Source organism: Conger conger, chromosome 7 (genome assembly GCF_963514075.1).
Source record: "Conger conger chromosome 7, fConCon1.1, whole genome shotgun sequence".
NCBI classification, from domain to species: domain Eukaryota; kingdom Metazoa; phylum Chordata; class Actinopteri; order Anguilliformes; family Congridae; genus Conger; species Conger conger.
The window spans coordinates 56,180,368-56,207,180 of record NC_083766.1 but is presented as its reverse complement, the minus strand read 5'-3'; the positions used below and the strand labels follow the sequence as shown (position 1 = coordinate 56,207,180).

Genomic DNA, 26,813 nt, shown 5'->3' with positions numbered 1-26,813 from the left:
CATCTGACACACTGTCACTGCATCTGACACACTGTCACTGCATCTGACACACATCACTGCATCTGACACACATCACTGCATCTGACACACATCACTGCATCTGACACACATCACTGCATCTGACACACTGTCACAGCCGACACACTATCACACACACCTACACACACCTACACACACCCACACATTCAATAACACGCGTACCCACGCGTACCCACACACACATTCAATAACACACACACCACACATACCCACACATTCAATAACACAGACACGGAAATACGACAAACACTGCACACACACACACACAAACATGCACACGTACAAAGACAGGCACACACACGCACACACGCGCACACACGCGTACACACGCGTACACACGCGTACACACGCGTACACACGCGTACACACACACTGCGCCTCTCGTGGGACCTGGTGTTTGTGTCACAGGCGAGAGGGACAAGACACAGTCGAGGGATAATATTACAAAGCCAAACCCAATTAACAAAAGAGGGTGTTGAGGGAATACCTCTAAAGCCAGAGATTGATTGTCTCATTAGAAACGAGAACTGCAGTCCTCTCAGCCTCAAACTTGTTTTAGTCAGGAATGGTGCAGTCCCTGCTCTACAGATCAATACAACAACACAGGCAAGACTCGCTTCAATATCAGATCCATCCACTTCAGACACCTTGAATATCTAGCAGGTACTTTAGAAGGGAATGATAAGCCCGGGTCTTGAGAAAAAAAGAAAAGAAAACACACATGCACAAACATATATACACGCACACAGGCACACACATCATTCAACCACTTAGTCTTCTTCCATATCGCAAGCTCCTGTAAACAACCGTCTTCATGTGGGCTCGCTGCTTGGTGATATTAAAAAACATGCGGAAAACTAATTGGAAACAGTTAAGACATGTATACTTTCAAACACACTATTCTGGTCTGCTGAACTCATTTCGCATTTTCAGTTACTTAAGGACATAAAAAAGCTCTTTCTTCTGGAGAAGACCAATTCTAAACACCAAATGCACTAAAGTTTTCCTTTTAACTTTATTGAGGAGAGAGGAGAGGAGATTTTGCATAATGAGCTGCTGAGAAACCCGAAGGACATTTTAACTTCTGCTCAGACTTCTCGGGATTCTTGTCCTTACTTAACACGGTAAAGCCAGGTGCACTCGATTTACAGACGTAACTAAGCGACGATTACTCACGTTTTGCCTACATACCCACGTAATAGCAGTTTCCCCTGCATCACTTCCTGTTTTAAAAACACCAGGCCCCAGTCTGTAGGGTCAGTATGTAAAACCATTCAGAAGAACAGCTGGCACAGCAATGTGGAAAAAACTAGAGGCAAGTGTACACTATTGTCAATGCACTGACATCAAAAGGTGCAAAGATAATGCCAATGTGTTTTACAAGAGCGTGCCTTCCCTAAGCAACACACATAACCCAATCAACTCTCTCACCACACGCACACTTGAATCGAGGGTCTCTTTCGACTTCAAACGGTCTGAGGTGGTTGCATATTCCATTAGTGGTTGCAATATAAAGCCAGCGTTTGTAATAGTACAATGGTAGCACCTGGCACACAGTCAATACCGTTAGCAAACGTAGTGTAATGTTTGCAAATATAATCGGTTTTCTGTTCACCGCAAACAGTGTTAGCCGTGTTAGCTAACAGTCTGCCCAGCAAAAATAATTCCACAGAAGGGGCAGTTGACAGTCATTTTAATTCAGTTTAATAATAAAACAAATGTTTGTTCCTAACCATTAAATCCACAGTGAAAATCAGTCTCAACTGTGTAGTCATGTCGACTTTAATTAGATCAACGTCATCAGCAAGAAGTCTCAACTAGAACTCGTTCAACTTGGCTGCGGCAAGATGCAGTTTGGGTGAGGGGATCAGGAAAGCCTGGGTACAAGCCCACTGGTTAAGCAGGCGCACACATTTTATGGCATACTTCATTTAAGCTAAACAGCTTGAACCATGCCATTACTTCAACATTTCTGAAATAAGCTCATTTTGGCAGAAACAAAACAGGTAGAAAAGCATCTCCCGCTACCCTCACTCTGGCCCAAACGTCAGGGTATCTCTTGTCAAAGTCTAAGTTTGTGTAAGTACTCTGTAATACTGTAAGGTAGAGACCAGGTCAGTGTTTAGTAGCTTTATAGTGAGTGTAAGTACTCTGTAATACTGTAAGGCAGAGAGCAGGTCAGTGTTTGGTAGTGTAGTTTTATAGTGAGTGTAAGTACTCTGTAATACTGTAAGGTAGAGACCAGGTCAGTGTTTAGTAGCTTTATATTGAGTGTAAGTACTCTGTAATACTGTAAGGTAGAGACCAGGTCAGTGTTTAGTAGCTTTATAGTGAGTGTAAGTACTCTGTAATACTGTAAGGCAGAGACCAGGTCAGTGTTTAGTAGCTTTATAGTGAGTGTAAGTACTCTGTAATACTGTAAGGTAGAGACCAGGTCAGTGTTTAGTAGCTTTATAGTGAGTGTAAGTACTCTGTAATACTGTAAGGCAGAGACCAGGTCAGTGTTTAGTAGCTTTATAGTGAGTGTAAGTACTCTGTAATACTGTAAGGTAGAGACCAGGTCAGTGTTTAGTAGCTTTATAGTGAGTGTAAGTACTCTGTAATACTGTAAGGCAGAGAGCAGGTCAGTGTTGGCAGTTTCTGCTAGAGCAGCACAGGGTGAAGCTCCACTGGAGAAGTTTAAGTCCACCTCTACCCTCCTGGACTCCGGCGACAGACCCAGACAGGGGGAGACATTCGGTAGGAAAGAAGAGATCCATCAGGCCCGCACACCGAGGGCTTTAGGAAGCGGGAACACGGCGATCCGATCCCCGCCGAAGAGGAGTCAGCGGGGGACTTCCTCCATCCCGAGGCCACTCATCTGTGACCAAGCGAATTTTCACTTTATTTATTTATTCGTTTCTCTCTCTCTCTCTCTTTCTCATCTCCATTACATCCGCAGCTCCTGCGCTCCCCTTTCATTCGACGATGAGTAACGGGGACCGTGTCGCTCATTACCCCAGTCTCTCTTTCCCCCAACGCTTCGTTTCGGGTGAAGTGTGACACGCGCGGTCCCGCCATTCTCCGGCGGCGGGGAGAAAGAGGGGACAGATAACGAGCGGGAGTCATTTCAGCCGCGACGTTACGCGCCCTTCAGCAGACGCTCTTACCCACAGCAGACTTACACAGCTCTTTAAAACATAGTACCCATTTATCAGACTGGATATGCAGTATACTCAATGCAGGTTTACCTTACTCAAGTAAACAACGAAAATCTCATACAGAGAAATCTAACCTGCCAACTTTATGTTACAAGGCCAGTTTCTTAACCATTATATTACACAGGCAGTGAGGCAGCCTGTAGCCTAGTGGCTAAGGTGCATGACTGGGATCTGGAAGGTTGGTGGTTCAAGCCCCAGTGTAACCACTATAAGATCAGTGTAGCTGTTGGGCCCTTGCGCAAAAGGCCCGTAACCTCACACTGCTCCAGGGAGGATTGTCCCCTGCTTAGTATAATCAACTGCAAGTCGCTTTGGATAAAAGCGTCACCATGTTGGGTGGGGGAGCTTTTAGATTTTTTTCTTCAGAGAAACTGCTGCAGCGATGGTCTCAACCCCTCCTGTGTCAATGCGATTACCCCTCAGATGACCTCTCTTATGGAAGCCACGTTCGAATCTCTCGCTCTCTCCCTCTCGACCTCTTCCTCTCTTGCCCTCTCTCTCTGAGTGTTCTGCCTCCTCGTATCCATCTGAAAGCCCCGTGGAAAGTGCTGATTTGCCTTTATAAAAGTTTCAGCACTTATGTTTTCCCACGTCTGCTATTAAATGTGCCCCTGACACCCATATACACTGGCAACTTTTAAAATATTAAATTCATTTCAGAAAAAGGTTACAAAACGGCTGAAATAAAGCTTGCTTTTTCGGTCTTGCACTTCGCTTTTTTAGTACTTTAGGACTACAATTTCACTGGTAAGTACCGCAGTCATTCGAGAGCTTTAAACAGTAACACACGTTGATTAACGTTGAGAGGGGCCTCCTTTGGTAAAAAACTGTACCCATGTATTGACAATAGTATTGCTTAGCACAGTGGGCTCAGCAGTAGAATAAAATATATGGAGAAAACAGAAAGATTTTTATCATTTGCAGTAAATAACAATTGTGGCATTTGCAGAAGAAACCTTCATCACAGTTTCGTTGAGCAGGTCGAGACTCCCACGTGAGAGTAATGTGCCAGCCAGCCTCGTAAATCTGATTCCACCAAGATAAAAACCTTCACAATGGATCTTTCTCAGTCTGGAACGGGATGGGGCTTCTGGTGTAAATGAATATTTAGATTTCTGTTACATCCATTCTCCCTGTACACCTCGCCAGCCAGCAGAGGATGGGCTCCCCCTCTATAGTCGGGATTTCTTCCCATCGGGAAGTTTAATCTCGCCACTGTTTGAGGGTTTTTTATCCGACTGGGAAGTTATTTACTTCATGCGCTTGATATCTGTGAGTTCAGGCCCAGTGTTTGCCCATTCTTTACCTTCTGCTACTTCTTTGTGTCTTCGTGACAGTCTTCTGTGAAAAGCACGATACAAACTAAAATTTCATTTAATTACAATGCAGAAAATTGGGCGGGGCCAAGTCACAAAAACAGAAGGCAGGGCCAAGTGACTGACAGGCACAGGTATGCTATTTTCAACCAACGTGCTGACGCTTTTATCCAAAGCAACTTACAGTTGATTAGACTAACCAGGGGACAACGTGGGGTTAAGGGCCTTGCTCAGGGGCCCAACAGCTGCACAGATCTTATTGTGGCGACACTGAACTACCGCCCACCTTCAGGGTCTCAGTCATGCACCTTAGCGACTAGGCTACATACTGGCTACAGGGACTGGTGGTACTCCATTGATGGTCCATCCAGCTTTGCATTTTGAAAACTTATCATTTTACTCTCCAGCTCTACAGTACACAGTGTGGGCACATATGGCAGGGCTTCTGTTACTGTACAGATCATGGCCTTTGTTTTCTGAAAAGGCTTTTCTGAAATGTTAACTTCTGGCTCTCGATCTCGGGCAAACGGCACAGGCAATTCATTCCAAGTGCTTCAGTAAATCACGGCTTGAATATTCATACATCGCTTACTTTGTTATTTCCTTATTTATTTACTCACTTATTTTACTGACTGCCTGACATAATGTTTACTGCATTAATTATTAAAGACTTTTCCCAGCTAGAGCCAAACTTCCACTGCAAACTACAGGATGTCTCCAATGTCAGACTTCCAGCTTCCATCCAGCAGAGCGCGGAGCGCTTATGTTTGAAAGATTATTCAAAACAGGTTTTAAAAAAATCCATTGCATTTACTGATATTCTGCAGATTTTGTGTGCAACATCAGTGAAGACAGCGTGTGAGACAGTTTCACAAAGACGTGTTTTCAGGACACGTTCTCGCACTCTTTCGAATTATTTAACGACAAAAAACCATTGCATCCGATAACAGTATAACCCCGAGTATCCCGGTCAGACACGTTCAAAAAGCACCGCAAGCCACTGCGGATTTGTGATTGAAACACAATTCACGCTTTAGCGCAGAACAGCGGTGTATCTTTTACCTGGTTAGCGCAATGCTAAAGCCACTCAGCCTTAAGCCACAGGATGAGACCGAGATGCATGGGGCAGCCAATTCCACACCAATGGGATTCTGGGACTGATATATATTGCTTCTCAGCGGTCCAGAAAAATAAGCGGGGACAGTGGTGTCAAAAGCGCAAAGCGCTCGCATACAGACTACAGAGGATTAAACAGCTCATGGAATCAGATCCGTCACCACTCGTTTATATGGGGAATGCACACAGGCTGTGAAGTGATCCGCGGTATTTGTGTTTCACCTTCTCATTCTGTTCCGATAAGTGGTGTGGCACATACCACGGGGTCTTTTTCCTGAAAGCAAAAGTGTCATCAAATATGCATGGATACAAGCCTTCCTCATTTATGCTTTTTATCTTCCATTTAATATGTTAGACCACCCTCAACACTACAGCTGCCAGTGAGACATATTTCATTGTTCATTGTCATTTCAGTGAGTGAAAATGATTCATTTTCACAATGGTTATAATTTCCACGAAAACCTCAGATCCTTGGGTATTTTGGGAATAAGAGAGTATCAAGTTGGAGGTTTTGTCTTCTGAGTAAACAATAATTGCACCTTGCTCTGCCAGACAGCGGGTTATTTCCAGGTCATTTACTGTGTTGTTGAAAAACTAAAATGAATTTAAAAAAGCATATCCTGATTTTAGCACCAATAAAACAGAATTGCTCATTTAATAAAGCAATCTGATTCAGGAATGTCCCTCAACCAACCTTCAATACCACAGCTTCAATGTCTGCACGTGACATTAAATAATACATCAGATTTTGGGACATTGTAATCTTCTAGCAGTCCAAGAAAATTGTAGAAATGCATTTGGTTAGTCCATACCAGATGCAAAAAATGAATTGGCAAAGAGTGTGACGGACCACAATATGCACAGCACGACATGCGTAATGCATCTGAATAAGGACATTAACGAAGCAACGAAGCAAATGATACATTTGACACCATCACTGTGAAGCTTATTCAGGCCCCCAACAGCCTGGAGCATATCATGACGAGAGAAACAAGAACACCAATTCTGCCGTTTTCAGCCACATAGCGGTTTCACTTTGACCGAGACGGGCCCGTCCAATACAGCCGTCTGAACCGAGTGCTTTCACCGGGGAACCTTAGATGTACGCGGTTAGATGCGGTGAGCACAGAACGCGAACAGTTCATGTCTGCTTCGACAAACACAGCCACAGAAGAGAGAAGGGGTGGGGAGATATCAGTGGGTCATTCACCTGACGCTCTACGTGTGGGGATCAGTCTGAATATCTGCCCTGGCTGGGGGAGGGAGGGAGGGAGGGAGAGGGGTTGGGGGGGTCCACCCCTGGTTCCATTAATCCTCTTTCGTCATACTTATTCTTCTTCTGCCAGGGGCCCAGCTGTGCGGGGCGGGTGGGGGGGCTCTCGGCTTAGCGCACTCTGTACCACAGTCAGCCGCTGATGCAATGGAGAGGAGGGGGGAGGAGAGGAGAGAGGGAGGGGGGGGGGGGGCGGGGAACAGCATCGCGGGGCACCGCCACAGTTCCAGAACGCCTCATTACGTAACCCGCTGGAGGAGCGGCGGGGGGGAAACACACACACACACACACGCACACACACACGCACACACACACGCACACACACACGCACACACACACGCACACACACACACGCACACACATTCCCACTTTTTCCGCTTTTTTTTAACACAGGGGGTGATTGGAAGGCTGTGTGGAAAATGTGGGTTTGAAGACTGCTGATGGAATGGAGGAAAAGAGGAATGTACCTTAGTGACAGAGGGGCACTTTCTAGATTCCTCCATAGAAGCTGGAGGGTGGGCGCTTCCGGAGATGACCGGGACCCTGCCCAACCTCCTCACCACCCACCCCCACAGCCCCTACAGATCCTGCCTGAGGGTAGGCTAAAACTGTGGGCCACAGGGAACAAAATTAAACTGTCACTTTGCTCCGAGTGCATCGCAGGTGGTGTGTTTAAGACAGCCTGAATCCACACACACTGCTCGTTCCCCTAAACCCACCTATTCCACCTCCACTGAAGTGTGTTTTATTTTCATTTTAATGCTCAGCAATCCTCCACTCAGTGGTGGAGTACAGGCATCATTGCAAATCTGATGAATCTGAGAGATTATATTGGGGCTCCAGTGTAAACTCTGTAGGAACGGGTTTAACAGTGAGCATTTTACTGTGTAAAGCGGCTTGGCTGACAGTCGCATAAGCCCAGATTTAATGAGCATTTCATCTTAACTTTGACTTTGAAATAAAGGTTATTGCAGATTGAAGCGTTAGCCTTATCTTGATGTCTTTTCTTCTTTATGTCTGAACAGACTGTTCAGCCATCACCAAAATCAAACTACACGTTTGAAGAAAAAAGTACACTTCAAAGTTAGGATGTCGATTGAATCCATGCCACAATCAGCCACAAAGGTTATGTAATGATGTCTGTCTGTCTGTCCATCCATGTCCATCTGTCCATGATACATATATCTGGAAAGTTATGGCTGGGTTCGCATTAAATTTGCTGTGCCTATTCCAGTTCCCAAGAAGAAGAAACCTATTGATTTGCTGCCCCCCCATGACCTCTCCTATAGTGCCACCATTAGGCAAAAAGTCCCATTTTTGATTGACATGTCAAAAAGCACTGGCCATATTGCCATGAAATTTGCTCTGCACATTCATGTTCCCAAGAGGAAGGAACATATTGACTTAGGTGACCACATGACCTTTCCTTTAGCAGAAACTTCAGGCCAAATATATCTGGACAAGTAAGGGCAAGATGTGCAAATTCATGTGAGGGGAGATCGTCGTGCCTTGGTGGAGGTCTGCACTCTCTCCCAAGTGCATTCTTCCTAGTTAGAAATATTTCACAAAAGCATCAGTTTAAGTACAGTTCCACAGCATTTACCCATGACTTTCAGAGAGAGAGAGGGAGAGACAGAGAGAGCGAGAGAGAGAGAGCAGGAGGGAGAGAGAGAGTGAGAGACAGAGGGAGAGAGTGAGAGACAGAGGGAGAAGTGAGTGTGTGTGAGAGAGGTAGAGGGAGATAGAGGGAGCGAGAGAGAGAGAGATGGCAGCTGACTGTCAGTTAGCAGAACTGCCAACGCCACTCTCACATTCCAACACGTCTCAAGAGGACAGATCAGCTTTCTTTATCTATTCCCGTGAAACTGGGAACAAACTCCGGATTAGCAGCAAGTGCGGAGAACGGCGGGGTCCCCACAAACAGCCTGCTAACAGACGGGAATCCCCACAGGACCGGGGGAGGGCCGAGAACGAGAGGAACCCTCCTGAGTGAAGATGGCCGCTTCGTAGCGTCCGTCACCATTACCGCCAATCACAGCTTCATCGCTTTCACTCCGCCGTTCCGCAGACCCCGTTCGATTGCGCTCGCCTTCCCTCCGTCAAAAACGCTCGCTCCTTCAGCGGCAGATGGACGGGCTTGCCAGCCAAGGCGCAGGCCGGAGCCAGGACGCCCCGCGGGACAATACGGGCTCGTTCGGGCGGCGCTACGCTACGGGCGACGCGCGCTGGGGGAGGCATGCCACACGCCATGCTAGCGCCCAGGCTCGCCGCAAAACGCCGTTCCAAGGCCAGCGCGGTTTTCACGGGCGAGGGGGGAGAGGCACAGGAGGACACAGCATCAGGGAATGTACAGCGGTGAAAGATAACGATTGTGGCTGTGTGTGGTTTTTCTTTTCATCCTTTCTGTTCTCTCAAATAAAAGGTGGTAGAATGAGGGAAATGTGGTTTGGCCCAGTGATGTCACCAGCCATGAAGGACAGCTACCCTTGCAGAATGAAACAATGGACAATGAAATGCTCAGTGGACCCTGCAAGCATTCTACATGCACAACAGAAAACCCAGCTCATACAAAACATTCTCGCTATGTTGCCGACATTGTAGTGGCCAATGTATAACATTGACAAAACATTCCAGTAATAGGGTGGGACCATTTTGTGGTAGCTGGATTTCTTGTCACATATGTAGGATGCTACAATCCTGCACTGAACATTTCATTGTCCATTTTCAAGGGAAGCTACCTCAGCGCCTAGATCCACCCTGAGCAGTAAGTCTTTTTTGAGGATTCTGAAATCAAAGCAGGTAAAACGAATCTATGTCACCAGTTTGTTTGAAAGGGAAAAAATATATATATTGCGATTCGGCAAGAGGCAGGAGAGGAAAGTAATTAACATGGTAAAAGACTACAAACTGAAAATTACAGCTGAAAATTAAACAAGGATGGCGGCAAATCAATCCGAACAAGTACTGAGTTTATTAATTTTTTATTCTTTTGGCATGTACATCACCAAAGGGAGGAATTTGTGAGTAATGCTCGGGCAGGGAATCTTGTAATGCGAGTAAAATAAAGTTTTAATTGAATTCCCCTCAAAAAGCAGCACAGCGCAAATTAAGCAGCCTCGAGTTTACAAACCGGAGTGCATTTGGGGTGACTGCCGTCAGGAGGATAACCTTCAGCCTTAAGAGTTCTCCGTATTTTAATCAGTCAACAGCGCTTCATTGGATTTCAGACAGTTTGTCAAGGAACGCTAAAATCACACTGCTGTAAAATCCAACTATGCCAGCTTGACCAGCTTGAAAATTGAGCTGTACAAGCTGGTAATAAGCTGGTCTAGCTGGGTATGAGCTGGTCAACCAGCTAGTGCTGATCATTTTTCTGAGCTGGTAGCTGGTCAATCAGCTTCCCGCCGTTTCAAAATATTTTTCAAAACATTTTTTCAGCAGGGCAAACCAACTATGAAAATAAGTTATCATATGTGCCTTTAGCAAAAGGCAAAGCAACTTTTACAAAGTACATTTACCAAGCCGGAAAAGCACCACTAGAGGTAGAAATAAGGTACAGGTATAATACAGTAACAGCTGTCATAGGGGTGTACATGCCACAAGACCTGCAAAGCAGTTAATGATGCAAATATCCAGCCAGAACTCGAGAAGGAAACCCAGTAAAACTACTAGCCCTGTCCCCCATTATTTTACAGTCTACAAACGCGTGTGCACTGTGCTGAACACCAGGATAATGTGCAACATATAATGTGCACCATAATTTGACAGCAGCCAGCCTACATATATAAGCCTATAGTTAGCTTGCGGCGCTGCAACAGTGATGGTTCTGCAGGAAAAACAAAATCCCTTCAAGTGACAGGGTAGGTTTTGCAATAATTGGAAGACATTTAAAACAGTAATAGCCTTCCCAGTTTCTCTGTGGCACAGGAAGCAGCTTGTGGGGCCAAGTCATTAAAAAAAGGAATATATTCCCGCAATAAGCCACGCGAATTTCTAAAAAAGGACCAGCTGAAATATTCACCAGCGCTGAAACGCTGTTCAAAAAAGGAGTAGCGTGGTACCAATGGATTCAGCTTAATTGGAAAAACCAGAAGGTCTTATAAAATATATATTTTTTATGTAACCTCCTGTCAAGGAGGGAAAATGAGTCATCCGTCAAATGGCGTGGCACATATGGATGTTAAAAAAATAATAAGAAAAATCAGATTTTTTCGTCTGGTTTTTTTCTCCCTCTCCCCCTCCTTTGCCGCCCCCTCTCCGCAGGACGTTAACAGACACGGGGGATGTAATGGGCTTCTTTCTCCCGATATTGGATGACACGCTTTCAGGAGGCCCGAACCAAATCAATAAGTAAAGGCCGTTTCCCCTCATGCATTGTGTATAATGGGTTAGTAATGTGGTGGCGTGAGACAGATGGCGGAGTGTCGTCCTCTGGGCAGGCTGCCGGGCTGGGAGTAGCGCTACGCTAACATAAGCGTTGGGCTAACATTAGTATGAGCTAACCCTAGCTAACACTAGTGATGCGCTAACGTTAGTGCTGTGCTAACATTAACTATGCGCTAACAGTAGCGCATTGCTAACGTTAGCGCTATGCTAACATAAGCACTGAGCTATCATTAGTATGAGCTAACACTAGCGATGCGCTAACGTTAGCAATGCGCTAACATTCGCACTGAACTAACATTAACTATGAATTTGCGACCAGGAGGTTAGGGAACTTCTCCTCTCTTTTTCGAAACTTCTTACACATTCATCCACTCGGTTAGCCCCCATTCTGGCAGCCACTGCTCCCCCTCCCACAAGAGCAAATAAAATGAACAATGATGTTTCCAGGGTGACATCCAGCAGAGAGGAGAGAGGAGAGGAGTGTGAGCCTGTGGGCACCTGTGACCTCAATCTGACCTCACACTGCCAAACAGTCATTGGACAAAAATCTATGAGTAAGGAAGATTGATCGATCGATCGATTGATTGATACCCAGTTATGCATTTGGTACTTTATCAAGGTACAGTATGTTAATAAAGTCACATTACTTATTGCTGTTGTGGATTTGGCTGAGAAACCGGCAGTTAAAGGGTGTGGCATGTACACATTAAAAAAACAACATACTGTATATTCAACACATATTCAACATACAAAGCTGTCCAAAGATAGTAGATTCCCTAATATTTTACTCAGGACTAATTGTTCAACTGTTTTTTAAAACTATTCAAAATATGGCCAGATTTGATTTGATTTGATTTGATTTTCGTACTTCACAGATTTTGGCTCAGTTCTGTATTTGGTTGTCTCTTTCCTTTCTTAAAGGTACAATAGGTAATTATGGACTTCCAATGGTCAAGAGAGGAATTGCAGCAACAAACACCTGCAAACCATAACACTGTTTATCCATCCCCCTTCTCTATGAATGCGCTGACGTTGAACCCACCCCCCCCCACACACACACACACATACACACCATTGGATGTGGCTATTAGAACCAATTTTCAACGGATGAGCTTGAATTATTGTACAGCTATACAATGAGTGTCAGTCAGTCAACTGTATATTTTGAAACCTGAATTTAAAGACTATAAACACAGGCAGAGTGCGAGTCAACATGTAACAGTGTTTTACCACAAAAATATTACCTATTGTACCATAGTAAGTGTCAAACATATTCTGTGCTATTTAAAACCTCACAACTCTGAAGTGAGATTGGCAGCTGCCAGGCCTGCTCCGTGCACTCACACTGTTAATTGAGTGACACACTGTGACTTACCCGTTTTTACACCTCTCAGAGTGTTTTGTCTCCCTTACATTTACAACGCAAAATGCCTTACGGTATGAATTGAAGTTATTTAAAATCTCACCGTATTCAGCAGTTTACTCAATTTAAATGGGAAATGGTAAATGGTTGGCGGTTGGCATTTATATAGCACCTTTCTCAAAAGTGCTGTACAATTGATGCTTCTTGTTCACCCATTCATATACACTCACACACCAATGCCGATTGGCTGCCATACAAGGCACAAACCAGCTCATCAGGAGCATTTAGGGGTTCCGTGTCTTGCTCGAGGACACTTCAACACACCCCTAAGCTTAACCCGGAAGTCAGATGACTCCTACAGCAGTGGCCTCCAACCCTGGTCCTGGAGAGCTACTGGGTTCGCTGGTTTTTCTTTTCTCCTTAAAATCAGCAGGTGAGATGAGTTAACTCTGTAATCAGCTGCTCTGATTGATGAATTAAGAGCAGACTAACAATGAAAACCAGCAGATCCTGTAACTCTCCAGGACCAGGGTTGGGGACCACTGTGCAACAGTTATCAGCTCTTTAGGAGTAGGAGGAGGAGTGAGGGGAGAGAGAGACAGAGAGATAGAGAGAGAGAGAGGGAGAGAGAGAGAAAGAGAGACAGAGAGAGAGATAGAGAGAGACAGAGAAAGCGACAGAGAGAAAGAGAAAGAGACACAGAGAGACAGGGACAGAACGGTCAAAGTCCACACAAGTGCAGCGGGTGGTGAGGTTTATATTATATCATTAATGGCGCCCCCTACAGGGCGACACACCTCTTGGTCGTCTCCTCGTTGGTCTTCTCTCTCCATCGCCACCCCTAGTCACAAAGGCTTCATCTGCCCTGTGTATGATTTAAAAATGACAACCGAACACACTGCAGAGCCAGTGGAGCGAGTGTGACTGTATTTATGGGACATGTTTGCAGGTTTATTTGTTTTGTTACACATAACTCATCCTTTGGCTTCTTTAAGATGTTTATACTGCATTTAATGTGACCTTGAGTGCGATAAAAAGAAAGGCGTTAATGATGAAATTATTATTACCATGATTTTTATTTTTAATTATTATTATTATTATTAATGTGTCTCCAAAACAGGTTGTCTTCACACCACAACCGTGCATCACACACCATTTCAGGGGATGTGCGAGGATCAAACGATCTAACGGAAAAAAAAGATCAATAATTGTACAATCAGAAGTCTTTGCCTCCATGCAAGAAGGCAGCTGATATGTCACCCCGACATTTAGTCAATGCAAACCTTCTGACCACTGGCCAACGGCTGCAAAGGACATTGTGAAAATCTGTATTACACACATTCATAGAAAGCAGAAGTTTGTTTTCATTTGACATCAATTTACATTAAAAATTCAACCTTAAGTCCCGCGTTTAAAAACTCAAGTCTCACCTTAACCGTGTCTATTGTTCATTGTTTTCCTTGGACTCCAACAGAAACTAATCCAAGTCGGCTGGGCTTAATGTTGTTGTACATTCTGTTCGGGCATTCTCCTCCATATCTGCGTTTTCATTAGCCTTATCTTTAATAGCTCATGCAAATTTAAATTTAATGGCACATATACCTGAGCCTAATGTGACTAATGTAACCTGCATACAGCCACTTCTACAAGATTCTCCAGAGTGCTTGTATTCATGTTTATCATTTAGAAACAATATTTTTTTTCCCGGAATAGACGAGGAGTTATACGGCGTTTAATTGAAAATGAAAAGAGAAGACAGAAACAGACTCGGTCCATATGGCTGAAAAATAAATTAACAATAATGATTCAAAAAAACGGTATTGGTAGCCTATTCAATCAGTGTGTGCACACATGCCATGTGTGTGTGTGTATGTGTGTGTGTATGTGCTGACATGTACAGATTGTCCCATGTCTTTGATTAATAGATTGTTTATTCTCGTCACAGGTGTGAAATCCATCCCACACAGGGCAGATGGTCCCAGAAACCTCACTGAACATTCCACGAGGCAGCCAATCAGAAGGCGGGAACATGCTGCAAGGCAGGCAATCAGAGGGCAGGAAGATAGACATGCCACGGCAACCTCGCCCATCAAACAGAAAGGCAGCCAATCCAAGGGGCCGGACACCTCTCACCCTTCCACCGTCCTGACCTGTTATTCAGATCGCAGTGTTCGGTGGGTGCCTGACACCCTTCCACCATCCTGACCTGTTATTCAGATCGCAGTGTTCGGTGGGTGCCTGACACCCTTCCACCGTCCTGACCTGTTATTCAGATCGCAGCGTTCGGTGGGTGCCTGACACCCTTCCACCATCCTGACCTGTTAGTCAAATCACAGTGTTCAGTGGGTGCCTGACACCCTTCCACCATCCTGACCTGTTAGTCAGATCGCAGTGTTCGGTGGGTGCCTGACACCCTTCCGCCGTCCTGACCTGTTATTCAGATCGCAGTGTTCAGTGGGTGCCTGACACCCTTCCACCGTCCTGACCTGTTATTCAGATCGCAGTGTTCGGTGGGTGCCTGACACCCTTCCACCGTCCTGACCTGTTATTCAGATCGCAGTGTTCGGTGGGTGCCTGACACCCTTCCACCGTCCTGACCTGTTATTCAGATCGCAGTGTTCGGTGGGTGCCTGACACCCTTCCACCGTCCTGACCTGTTATTCAGATCACAGTGTTCGGTGGGTGCCTGACACCCTTCCACCATCCTGACCTGTTAGTCAGATCGCAGCGTTCGGTGGGTGCCTGACACCCTTCCACCATCCTGACCTGTTATTCAGATCGCAGCGTTCGGTGGGTGCCTGACACCCTTCCACCATCCTGACCTGTTATTCAGATCGCAGTGTTCGGTGGGTGCCTGACACCCTTCCACCGTCCTGACCTGTTATTCAGATCGCAGTGTTCGGTGGGTGCCTGACACCCTTCCGCCGTCCTGACCTGTTAGTCAGATCGCAGTGTTCGGTGGGTGCCTGACACCCTTCCGCCATCCTGACCTGTTACTCAGATCGCAGTGTTCGGTGGGTGCCTGACACCCTTCCACCGTCCTGACCTGTTATTCAGATCACAGTGTTCGGTGGGTGCCTGACACCCTTCCACCATCCTGACCTGTTAGTCAGATCGCAGCATTGGTGAAGGCTACAGTGAGCGGGACATAATATCAATGATCCCGACCGCGAAACATTCATCGCCCTGTCAGCCAACGGTGTCCGTCATTCACGGTCCGACGACACGCTTCCCCTGGAGTTGTCCTGCTGCAGCCACGCGCTTGCCAAAGCACAACAAGGTCACACAAACAGGAACGCGACGCAGACGACCTCCCGGTCCCGAAAAAAGAACAGGACCCGGCCTGCCAATCAAACCCTGCCTGTATGACATCAATTGACTGTCAGAAGCACTGGCTTGTGCATAAGGCGAGACATGAAGCAAGCTAATTCCAATCGAAAAGTATGACTCTGAACCTATTCTGAGTCGTTTAACACATCTAGGTGTAAATACCAGGAAATTAAAGCTGAAATTCTGAACTCTTTTTATCTCAACCCCAAATGTATTCAGTGTATTGCAAAAACAAAGGAATTGGCTGTGCTGCTGGTGACTGTATTTGGAGCGCGATATTCTTGTTGGATTCATGTCGTCCTGCAATCACGTCCAGTACATGGAAATGGGAATCCTCGCCAGATGATGACTCACGCTCCCTCTTCAGTTATTCTCACTCTGACAACACGCTTCCCCCCGGGGGTAGCCTCGCCGTGGCCACGCGCATGCCAAAGCCACACCAACAGGAACGCTACGGAGAGGCGGAGAACCTCCCGGGCCCGAAACCAGGACAGGAAATCCGGCCTGTCGATCAAACCCCCCCACGCGTGTCATCAGTCCTCCAGGACAGCAGGGGGCGCAAGCTCACATAAGGCTACCGTCTGAGACGCACCTGTCACTGCTTTCTATTCACCAAGCCTCCTACCTGAGACGCAACAGCAGGCACGGCTTTCCACTCCAGAGAGGGTCGGAGGCGCGGGGGGGAAAACGCACAAATTCCTAATTTTCCTAAATAAAAACACGGCAACAGTAACCGCCTGGGTTGGGCACCAGGTCCTCAGGGCACTGCCTGCAACGTTTACTTTTGAAACAAGTTGTTATTCATCTCACCCTGCCGGAGAATCAACGTCCTTTAGGAAATCAAATCTAATATAGTATCTCTTTGCCTCTTGCTTTATCTGTTGGGCCTTGCTCCGGTTTGAAGGTCCCCAAACAATATCAGAGCCTGCCATCAAAAGGGTATGAGACGAGAGTTTCGAATGGGAGAAAAATAGAGTTTTCACAATGTCTTTTTTTCCACCCTGTTCAAAATATTTACGGTCTCCGGTGATAGTGTAATTAAAAAAGAAAAACAAAAGAAAAACGTAATAACTGTATCGTGTCAACGCTGAGTGTCAGAGTCCAAGCTGCAATTTTTCTGCATCTCCATGAATCAATTTCTTGCGAGATTCCTGGCCGCGGCGTAGGATTAAGAAAGCAATTACGTCCAGGAGGTTAATCGGATATTGCCTTAGCATAATATGAGCCGATAAGATGGAGGTCCCGTCATTCAGAGGCACAGAAGAAGACCAAGACGCTTTGTTTACATTTTCAAACATTCTCACGATGCAGCCATTTATGCACAATGGTCATCTACATCTACAGCCATTGTGCAGTGTGATTTATGATCACGCTCCAATTCATTTCATTTCATCACCACCGGCAGAGAAAAGCTCGCCCCAGAATTCAGACTATGAAAGGGAGAAGGGGGAGAGCGGGGGTGAACAGCATCCCAAATATTCACACCTCTTTCTTGAACAACCCTTCACCCACTTTTTATTTGAACTTTTTTTATATATATATAAGACCGGAGAGAACAAAAGTGCGGCTTTGATGGCGGGAAATCACACCTGTCACCGCGGAGACGAGCGGCGCGTGGGGGAGGCGTTCGAGGTCGCGCCGGCTGTCAGGGGAAGAGAGGACTGACGTCTCCGTGACGGCCATGTTCTCGTGACATCCTCCAGAAAATAAAAAATGAATAAAAAAAAGATTCCCCTGTCATCCAGAGCTTCTACATCCATGGCCAACCAAGCATAGCTTCCCACTTCTAAAACGTCTACTCTATTGCAAGAGAAAGGCAGTTTAAAAACTACTGGGGAGCTTAAAGTGTTGTCCTAGCGCATGGATGGGCTCTATGGTCTGGTATCTGTTAAGCCACTGTCCTAGTGCATGGATGAGCTCTATGGTCTGGCATCTGATAAGGCACTGTTCTAGTGCATGGATGGGCTCTATGGTCCAGTATCTGTTAAAGAACTGTTCTAGTATATGGATGAGCTCTATGGTCCAGTATCTGTTAAGGGACTGTTCTAGTGCACAGATGGGCTCTAAGATCTGGTATCAGTAGCAATCAGATTTGCCAGTCCAGCCCCTGGCCCTGTGGGCAAAATACGTTGAAGTGTCCTTGAACAAGACACCCAACCCTCAACTGCTCCTGGCCAGCTGGTTGGTGCCTTGCATGGTTGACTTTCACTGTTGGTGAGTGAGTGTGAGAATGGGTGAAGGAGAGGTACTAAAGGTACTAAGTGCTTTGTGCCGCCGTAGTTGCTGGAAAAAGCGCTATATAAACGCAGTCCATTTAGCATGGATGGGCCCTTGGAGCCCGGGTTTGAATCCAGGCTGTGCCACTGCTGGCTGCGGGCAGGGACACACAGTCAGCTCTACGGTCACCGAGAGATGGGAGGGAGGGTTTCGGTTGGACAGCCCGACCACATCTCATCAGCCACCAGCGGTCCCTTACCGGTCGTTCAGGGTCCTCGAGCTCACCGTGTCGTTCACCGTACGTGAAGCGTCTTTCTACAACCCTGGCAAGCCAAACCTGCTAACTGCAGCGTGATACGCAGAGGGTGACACAGAATGAGAAAAGAGAAAAGAGGAGAGAGAAAGGGGAAAAAAAACAAACATTGTAATGAACGTAGTAACGTCGGCGTGACTGGGAAACATTCCAAAAACCCGAAGAGAAAAAAAAAAGGCGAGGTTTCGCCGAGGTGTCGCGTTCCGTCTGTCGCCCCGCCGATCGAAGGCATGGAGAGGACTAAAAAAAACACGAAGGAGGGGTGAAAAAGAGAGGGAGGAGGAAGAGCAGGAGGGAGGGAGGGAGGAGGCCGGGCTGGTCCAGCTGCGTCGGCCGTTGGCGGGGAAATTAGCGGAAAAAGAGAACCCGCCGTAGAGTCAGCAGAAATGGCAGCTAATCTCCTGCTCCATTTCTCACCTGTCTGAGCGTGTTAGCGTGGGCGCCAGCCTCACCTGAGCAGATGCTGATCCGCTCGGGTGGGGGGCTGAGGGGGGGCTTGTCAATTTCCTGCCCCGACACCCCCGCCCCCTCCCCACGTCCTGCTCGAGTGCCAGCGCACGGTTAAACAAAGAACCGAGTCGGGGGGACTGTGAATGTTACCAAGGTTTCTAATGATGAGTCTGGTTCCTCCCAAGGTATCTCCCTGTCTGCCATCGGAGAGTTTAATCTCACTCTAGTAGGTACAAGGCAGCACGTCCCCTACTGGCCTACAATACAAGGCAGGGTCATTAATACCACAGAGTACAGGTGTTTTTCACATCCACAACCGCAAGCGGTCCAGTCGACCAGGCTTCCACACCACTGGGCACTTACACCTGATCGAGGGTGTGAAGACAGTAAAAATGAGAATGCAGCCCTGTCTCACGATACTCTCAGTGCTCCGAACATGTCACTCCCCCCCATCCTGCGCTCTCACCTTCCGTGCGAACAAGCCCAGCTATGCGCCCGCTAAAAATCACACGCACGCTACGCTGCTGCGGGAAGCCTCTGCCACCGAGAGCGCGGCAGCCTGACGGAGACGTGCCCGGGGCGATACTCTGCCAACGACAGCCGGGCCGAGAGAGAGAGAGAGAGAGAGGGAGGGAGAGAGAGAGGGAGGGAGGGAGAGGGAGAGGGAGAGAGAGAGGGAAAGGGAGAGGGAGACAGGGAGGGAGGGAGGGAGAGGGAAAAAGAGGGGGAGAGAGAGAGGGAGAGGGAGAGAGAGAGGGAAAGGGAGAGGGAGAGAGAGAGGGAGAGAGAGAGATGGAGACAAAGAGAGAGATGGAGAGAGGGAGAGAGATGGAGAGAGGGAGAGAGGGAGAGAGAGAGAGATGAAAGCCGCCAGGGACAGGGAACTCTTAATTAGCCTGACAGCGGCTAACGCGGGAGCGCTTGCGGACGCTGTTTATTACACCCGGCCGAGCAGCAGGACTTGTCCGGGCGAAGAGGCGTCTGAGCACCGCTCCGGACCGCTCAGGACCCACACACGCTATTCTCTCAACCCTCACAGTCCGCAGCGAGAGCAAACTTCTGAACAATAGAATAGATTTTTTAATTAATGTAGTCCGTGGTTCTTTCTATTCATTGATTTCATACAACATATATACTCATATTAGCACCACAAAAAAAGCTATTCATTCTCTTCATTTTGTTTCCCAGTGTCCCCATTCAAAAACTCCCACCCTCCAAGCATAGGATTGGTCCCCCAAGCATGTCCTACAACTTTGATTGGCTCCAAGGGTGTCTAACACAAAATCTTTTAGTTACAAGCCAAGTTCCCTAACCATTGTACAACAATGGCAGCCTATAGCATAGCCCCCACCCACCAAGCACACCATTGGTCCACCAAGCATGTCCTACAACTCTGATTGGCTCTAAGGGTGTCTAATACCAAAACTTTTAGTTACAAGCCAAGTTCCCGAAACATAAAACAACAATGGAAGCCCATACCATACACCCCCACTCCCTCCATGCATACTATGTATCCCCCTAAGCATGTCCCACATCTCTGATTGGATCCAGGATGTTCGAACACAAAACTTCTGAGTTACAAGCCAAGTTCCCAAACCATTACCTTCGACAGCCAACTCTCTCCCCGCACTGATGTCACAGAAAGGTCAATGACAGGGCAAACTGCAAGCACCCGCAAATTAGAAAAACAAAGAAGAATAAATAAATTAAGCACTTTTGAGTTTGGCGGAGGAGCGGAGCGAGAGAGTCAGCAAAGGTGAATCGATACAGGGCCACCTTTCACCCCCGGCCCGGTCGCCAGGGGAACGGGAGGATTCGAGAGGGGCCAGGGACGCCAGCCAACACATCCAGAACGGCCAACAGTTCCGGCGCCTTCTATCACGCAAGGTCGGAGAAACACGGGGGCGTGATTAATTTCTTTTTTTTAAACACTTTAAATAAACTGCCAATATAAACAGGCGCGAGCACTTTGAGCAGTGGAGCAGGCCTAGCCGCTAATTCAGTAATGAGGGTGAACTCTGTGCAAGTAAACACTGCGACAGCTCTCCGCAGCGCTCCGAATTACAGCCAAGACGGGACGTGAGGGTGAAATGGAGGAACCGTTCGGCTCCGGGTCGCCGAACACAGACGCCGCGCGTCGGCGTTACAACGCGCGGACGGCGACGAAGCGCTAACGGCGGCTAACGCTAACGGCGGCTAACGCTAACGGCGGCTCCCCTTTGGTATTCGGCGAGCGTGTCCTCGCGCTGTGACACGGTGTCAGGATCAGCCCTTGCGGTGTCAGGTGCCCCAGCGCTGTCCGTGCCAGTCGGGGGGGAAACTCCGCGGAACGTTCCGGAACATTCCCTGACAATTAATGCCTCTCATTCACCCATTCACACACACACACACACACACACACACACACACACGCTCACACACCTACGGCGACAGGCTGCCGCGCAAGGCACCGACCGGCACGTCGGGAGAAATTGGGGGTTAGGTGTCTCGCTCAGGGACACTTCGACACAGCCGGGGTGGCGGATTGAACCGGCAACCGTCTGACTACCAGACAAACGCTCCTGTGATAATGTCGCTCCAAACACGTGCGTCTTTGGCCCCGCGGCGAACAGGACGGAACTGGCGGACGGAGCAGCGCTCGAGGATCGGACCCACGCACCTGTAACCCGTACCCTTCCGCAGAAACGCCCGGCACTACACGTCTGAGCTTCCACTGACGGTGCGCTCGTGTTTACACATCCACCGGGGAGGAAAAAGGTCAGGACTGTTTGACTTTCTGCTGTAGTAGACCCGTCTGGGCTGAGCAGATGAATTCTCATTGGGTGACCTTTACGTAAAGAAAAACAAACACTTCCTCTACGGTTCAGAATGTATCATATATTTACACACACATATACGATAACAAATGTACTCCATATACATACAACAAAAGGCACATTTTACATCAATCCTCTCTTGTAATATGAAACAGAAGTAAAATACAAAAAAGCATTCATGAAACACTAATCAGCCTTTAAACCATGGCAGACATATAAAAAGAGTGTCAATGAGAAAACCCTGCAAGTTTTAAGGCGTCCAATACCATAGGGTAAAAACAATCACTCCTACAAAGAAAACGTAATAGAAACTGTAGACCTCCAACCATAGAACCAAATTATGCCAACACAGACAGACTGAAAAGGGCAATGCTTACATATGGGCCTAAGTAGTGACTGGCTCTGCCAAGCCCATTCCCCCTACCCCCAACAACCATCACCCCCCACCCCCCCTTCCCCCCGGCTCTACTGGCCCCCCCAGTGGTCAAACCATCTTCCCATGGTGGTCAAGGCAACAGAATCATTGGCCATCTTCCAACGCAGGCTTAAGTCCCAAACCTACTAGACCATCATAGGTCCCTTCCCATCCCCACCAGTGAAGACTCCTACCTTTGTTATGAAATAAAGTTCATTTTGATGGTTTTAGATTATATATCTGTGATTTTTTTTCTTTTTTTTTTCTAAGGATCTATGTAATCTGTATTTATTCAGAATTAGCATTTTGTCTCTCGGTTAGCATAGTAGCACATGCACGACCGATCCAACGATGTTTCACCTGAATTGTTCTGGAATGTTCTTAGGTCTGGCACTGCTAGCTCATATACCGTAAGGTGAAAGCTCTCATGTTTCTTACAACTTAAAAGTCTTCTGGATAAGAAGCTCTGCAAAATTAATGCAATGTAACTTCATATTTAGTGTAATGCAATATTTGGATGGGTCAATATAATCAATCGATGTACAGACAGACAGACGGAGAAGGATAGATAAACATAATGCAGTTACAGCCCACACTCCAGACATTAGGCAATATAACTATGCAGTTGAGAATTTAATGACACACAAACAACAGAAGAAGAAAATGGATATGATGTGAAAAGGGGGATTGATGGGGTGGGGGTGCTGTACTGGGCGCCAGAATGATATGAAATAGTGGTTACAGGGCGGGGCTTGCAACCGTAAGTTTTCAGGCATCATTATACTTCTCGGGAGGGTGACCGGCGCTGAAGGGAGCCGCGCATCTCACGGCAACTGAAACCGTCAGTAATGAGCGGAATATACGGGCACCGCGCAAACGCACACGCCGCTTACACTGACCCACATAAGGGCGTCTCCAAAGCAGAATAAATAATGTATAAAGAAGGAGCGTACTAATCTAAATTAGCCTCGCATCTAAACGCGGTTTGACTCCCTTGGACCACTGGACTCAATTTGCATGGTGTGTCGCTTTGGTAGGGCTTCACAGTATCTATTAATTTGCTGAGAAATTATGTCCTTAAATCTGTTAAATATTTAGTCAAGATTAATCGGAGACCCCCAAAGGATACTCGTCAATCTCTTAATCTCTTTGGCGATGAACGATAGGACATTTACCCTCCCCTTCTTCTGTCTTCCTCAGAATATTCTGTAGTCACAATATCCTCTATTGATTCAAACAACATCAATACGTGCGCGTGTGTGTGAGTGTACATATGTATGTCATAGGAAATTCCCGTACACACGCACACACCTGCATAGCTGGGCGCAATATTATCAATGTATTCTTATCACAGTCTGTGAACGGCTCGATCTGACATCCTGACCTTGCTACACTGATCGTGTTTACAGTACAGCGGTGTGAACCAGACGAGAAAGGCGCGTGCACTGGCACCCGGAGCGAAACAAATTATATTAGATAGAAACTGAAATAACTGTACATTCACTTCAATCCAGATATTCGTTGCGTCCAGTAATCATCCACTAAATGAAAAGCGCAGCAAACGGGAATTTAATAATTTATTGTTTTTTAATTCATGAATAAATAGCAACGGTGCAAAGTCCATATCTATCTTACAGTTCACCGTCTGCGCTGTTAATACAGCGAAACGGATTCGAGCAACATAGACAGAAAAGCTGATACCACCACGACCCCAAGATGCAGACTATTGCAAATACCATACAGTCCTCAGTGCAGAATATGAACTGGTACAGCAGCTAAATAATAGCATTTATTTAGCCCCGAAGATAATCAGCAAAACTGTAATACTAGGGTTAGAGTTTAATACGAAGGTATGGCACCAACCGATGCGAACATAATCGCCACAAGCAATGCCCATTCAAATAAAGTTAAAATTCGAAATGCATAACTGTCACATTGACGTAAGAAACCAGCAACCGGAGACTTGTTTTAGCAAACAGCTTTCATATTCAACACAGTAATACTCACAATATTTTGAAAACACAGACAAATAATACCAAAAAACAAAAAAATATTTCAAACAAGTACAGATATGCCATGTCCAATTTCAGATTTTTAATGATGTAATTAAATGCACGGATAATGTCGTGGTGCTTCCCGGGCAAAAATATTTCCTATACCGTTTTGTGCATCACGTTAATGCGCCAGTTATTTAAGCACAAAACACATCCAACGCAGTTTAATTAACGCTGGTTTAGAGGCTACATATCTAATATTCCACAGACAAAGCCCCAGTAGATATATCACAAAAGTTCCCGCTAAACCGTTCTACACATGTCTTTGAATAATACATTTATGTGTTTGTTTCGTAGAGACGCGCCTTCATATTACAACACTGTCTTAATCGCAACATTTCCTCCATTTTGCAAAGTTAAACAGAAGGCATCGCTCTTAAACTTGTTTATACTGTGGATTATTTAAAATGGCACTAAACATAAGCCAGCATGAACAGTTTAAAAATGTATGCATACAAGCACGGAAGCGCGTGTACGACACAAACTGAGTTCATATGCACGCTGTTTTGATCACTATCTAAATATGCACTGTGGAGACCGTACACTCCGAGCTGAAACAAACAGCATGAACAATCATGTAAACATAACAACAAACGTCATTCCAACACATTACGGGGTTTCGAGACAATGCGTGAGATTGAAACTGCGACCACGCCATTCGATACGTGCCAGGAATGCGCCTGCAAATTTCGCCCAGACGTTCACGCTGTTGTCCTGTGCCAATAAACTGGCAAGGCGCACTTCATGCCTAAAAAACTTTGAACCGCGCTTACCTTTTAGAACGATCCCACAGAAGCAGTAAAGGGAAAAGAACAAATACTGCTTGAGAATCATATTCTTCTCGCTTCCTTCAGCCCGCTGTGCTGCGACACTCGGAATAGCTTTCTTCTTCTCCTTTTCCTCTCCGTATGAAGGCGGGTTTATCCAGGTGAGGCGTGCAATTTATATAGGCTCCTCGCGCGTGAACGGCTGCGTTTTCCTGCAGTGAAGTCCCACAGTTCTCCGTGATCCCGCTGCCGAGACGAGGTAACTGTTACTGAGCGGAGCGCCGGAGAAGGGATGCTCTTCCAACAGAACAGAAAAGTGCGGCTTTAGCCTCTCTTTCCTCTGGGGAGCTACAGCGAGTCGAGTCCCCGCCTACGCAGTTTGACAGATGAAGACGATTAACCAATAGCGGACGCCCGCAAATATTCCGGGAGAAGTGTCTTACAAAACCGTGTGAAGACCGCTGGCCAAAGAGGGTCTGTGCAGAAGCATGAATAGTGAAGGAGGGATTAAGTAACTACAGGCAGGGATTGACGCGAGAAGCGGGACAACTCCCAAATTCAGCGAGTGTTTCCAGATCCACTCATTCTTAAGGCAAAACCAAAGCTCTTTTGTGCGCGATGGTCTCCACCCGCTGACATAGTTTTTTAAGCAATCGGAGGTGTACAGTAGCTACATTTGCTTGGGAATATATGAACGGGTTCTGAAAGGACAGCAGCCAAAGTCTCTCTCAGCTCTGGAGAAAATGGATACGAACTAAATCCAGCAGTTGCGCTCTAGCCCGCGTATGTTATTGCTTTACAAGCACTAATTACCAACACGTATTTCGGACGTTCTGCATTCAGTCTTTCAATGGACACACGGTCACACGTGTCTTCAGGTCCTTGGCAGTGTGTATTCTGGCACGAGTGAAATGTAAATAAGAATGAAATACATCCCTGCATTCATCCCAGCGTTCGGAAGTAATATCCAAAATGTGACACTGTCCAAATAGCATTCATTGCCATACACCATGGTTGAAGTGATCTTTGTTATTTAAGAACTGAATTAACTGATTATGGGTTTTAGAATTGGCACATTCTTGTTTGATGTTAATGTAAATTAATAAATTAATAAATCACGTTGCATTCGGATCTAAGCAGCTCAAGTTTAATTTAAAGCGCGTTTCCGAATGTTATTAGTAGAGAAGCCATTGCTATATAAATATGACATAAAAAGTAAATTAGGTGACTGTTGACATGGAATTGTTAGATTAAACAATAACTGCAGAAAGTTTCGAGTTGTGGACTTCCTATACTTGCTGTGTCCGTACACTACCTGCTGGTGGGTACTCTAGATACACAAGTGATGGAAAAAGAGCAGCATGGATGGTGGATGTTTCTGTTATGTTAAACATTTCTTTCTATGGGGTTTGTTTTCAAAAAGGTTATATACATCCACCCCCTGAAACTATAAACATAATCAAGCTCCTATGTAGCATGTTAAATTATGCATGTGATTCTTCTGTGTCCTTTAAGCACTGCTAAAGAACCTGATATCTGAAACCTTGTTTCTATGTTCACATGGTAACCTGAGACTCGGTGTTCACATGGTAACCTTGGCACTCAGACCATATTTCTACTCTACACACTATGGGTGTGCACTTGCACTCATAATTCTGCCTAGGAAAGAAAGAGTCTTTCTTTCAGAGTCTGCTTCATCTTTAGATATACGGATTTCAGAAGTGTTAGCTTTGGCATTATTCTTCATCAATTTAGCTC

General features: G+C 46.3%; 1 protein-coding gene across 3 annotated transcripts in view; it reads right to left on the bottom strand.

The window, feature by feature from the left end:
- Positions 1-25,359, bottom strand: part of LOC133134118 (cell adhesion molecule 2-like) — a 416,600-nt gene extending 391,241 nt beyond the window's left edge. For all 3 annotated transcript variants that reach the window (XM_061250545.1, XM_061250547.1, XM_061250546.1), the window contains exon 1: positions 25,062-25,359. In XM_061250545.1, coding sequence (XP_061106529.1) covers positions 25,062-25,122 — 61 coding nt within the window. In that variant the 5' untranslated portion in view covers positions 25,123-25,359. The remainder of the gene's footprint in view (positions 1-25,061) is intronic.
- Positions 25,360-26,813: the final 1,454 nt, after the last annotated feature.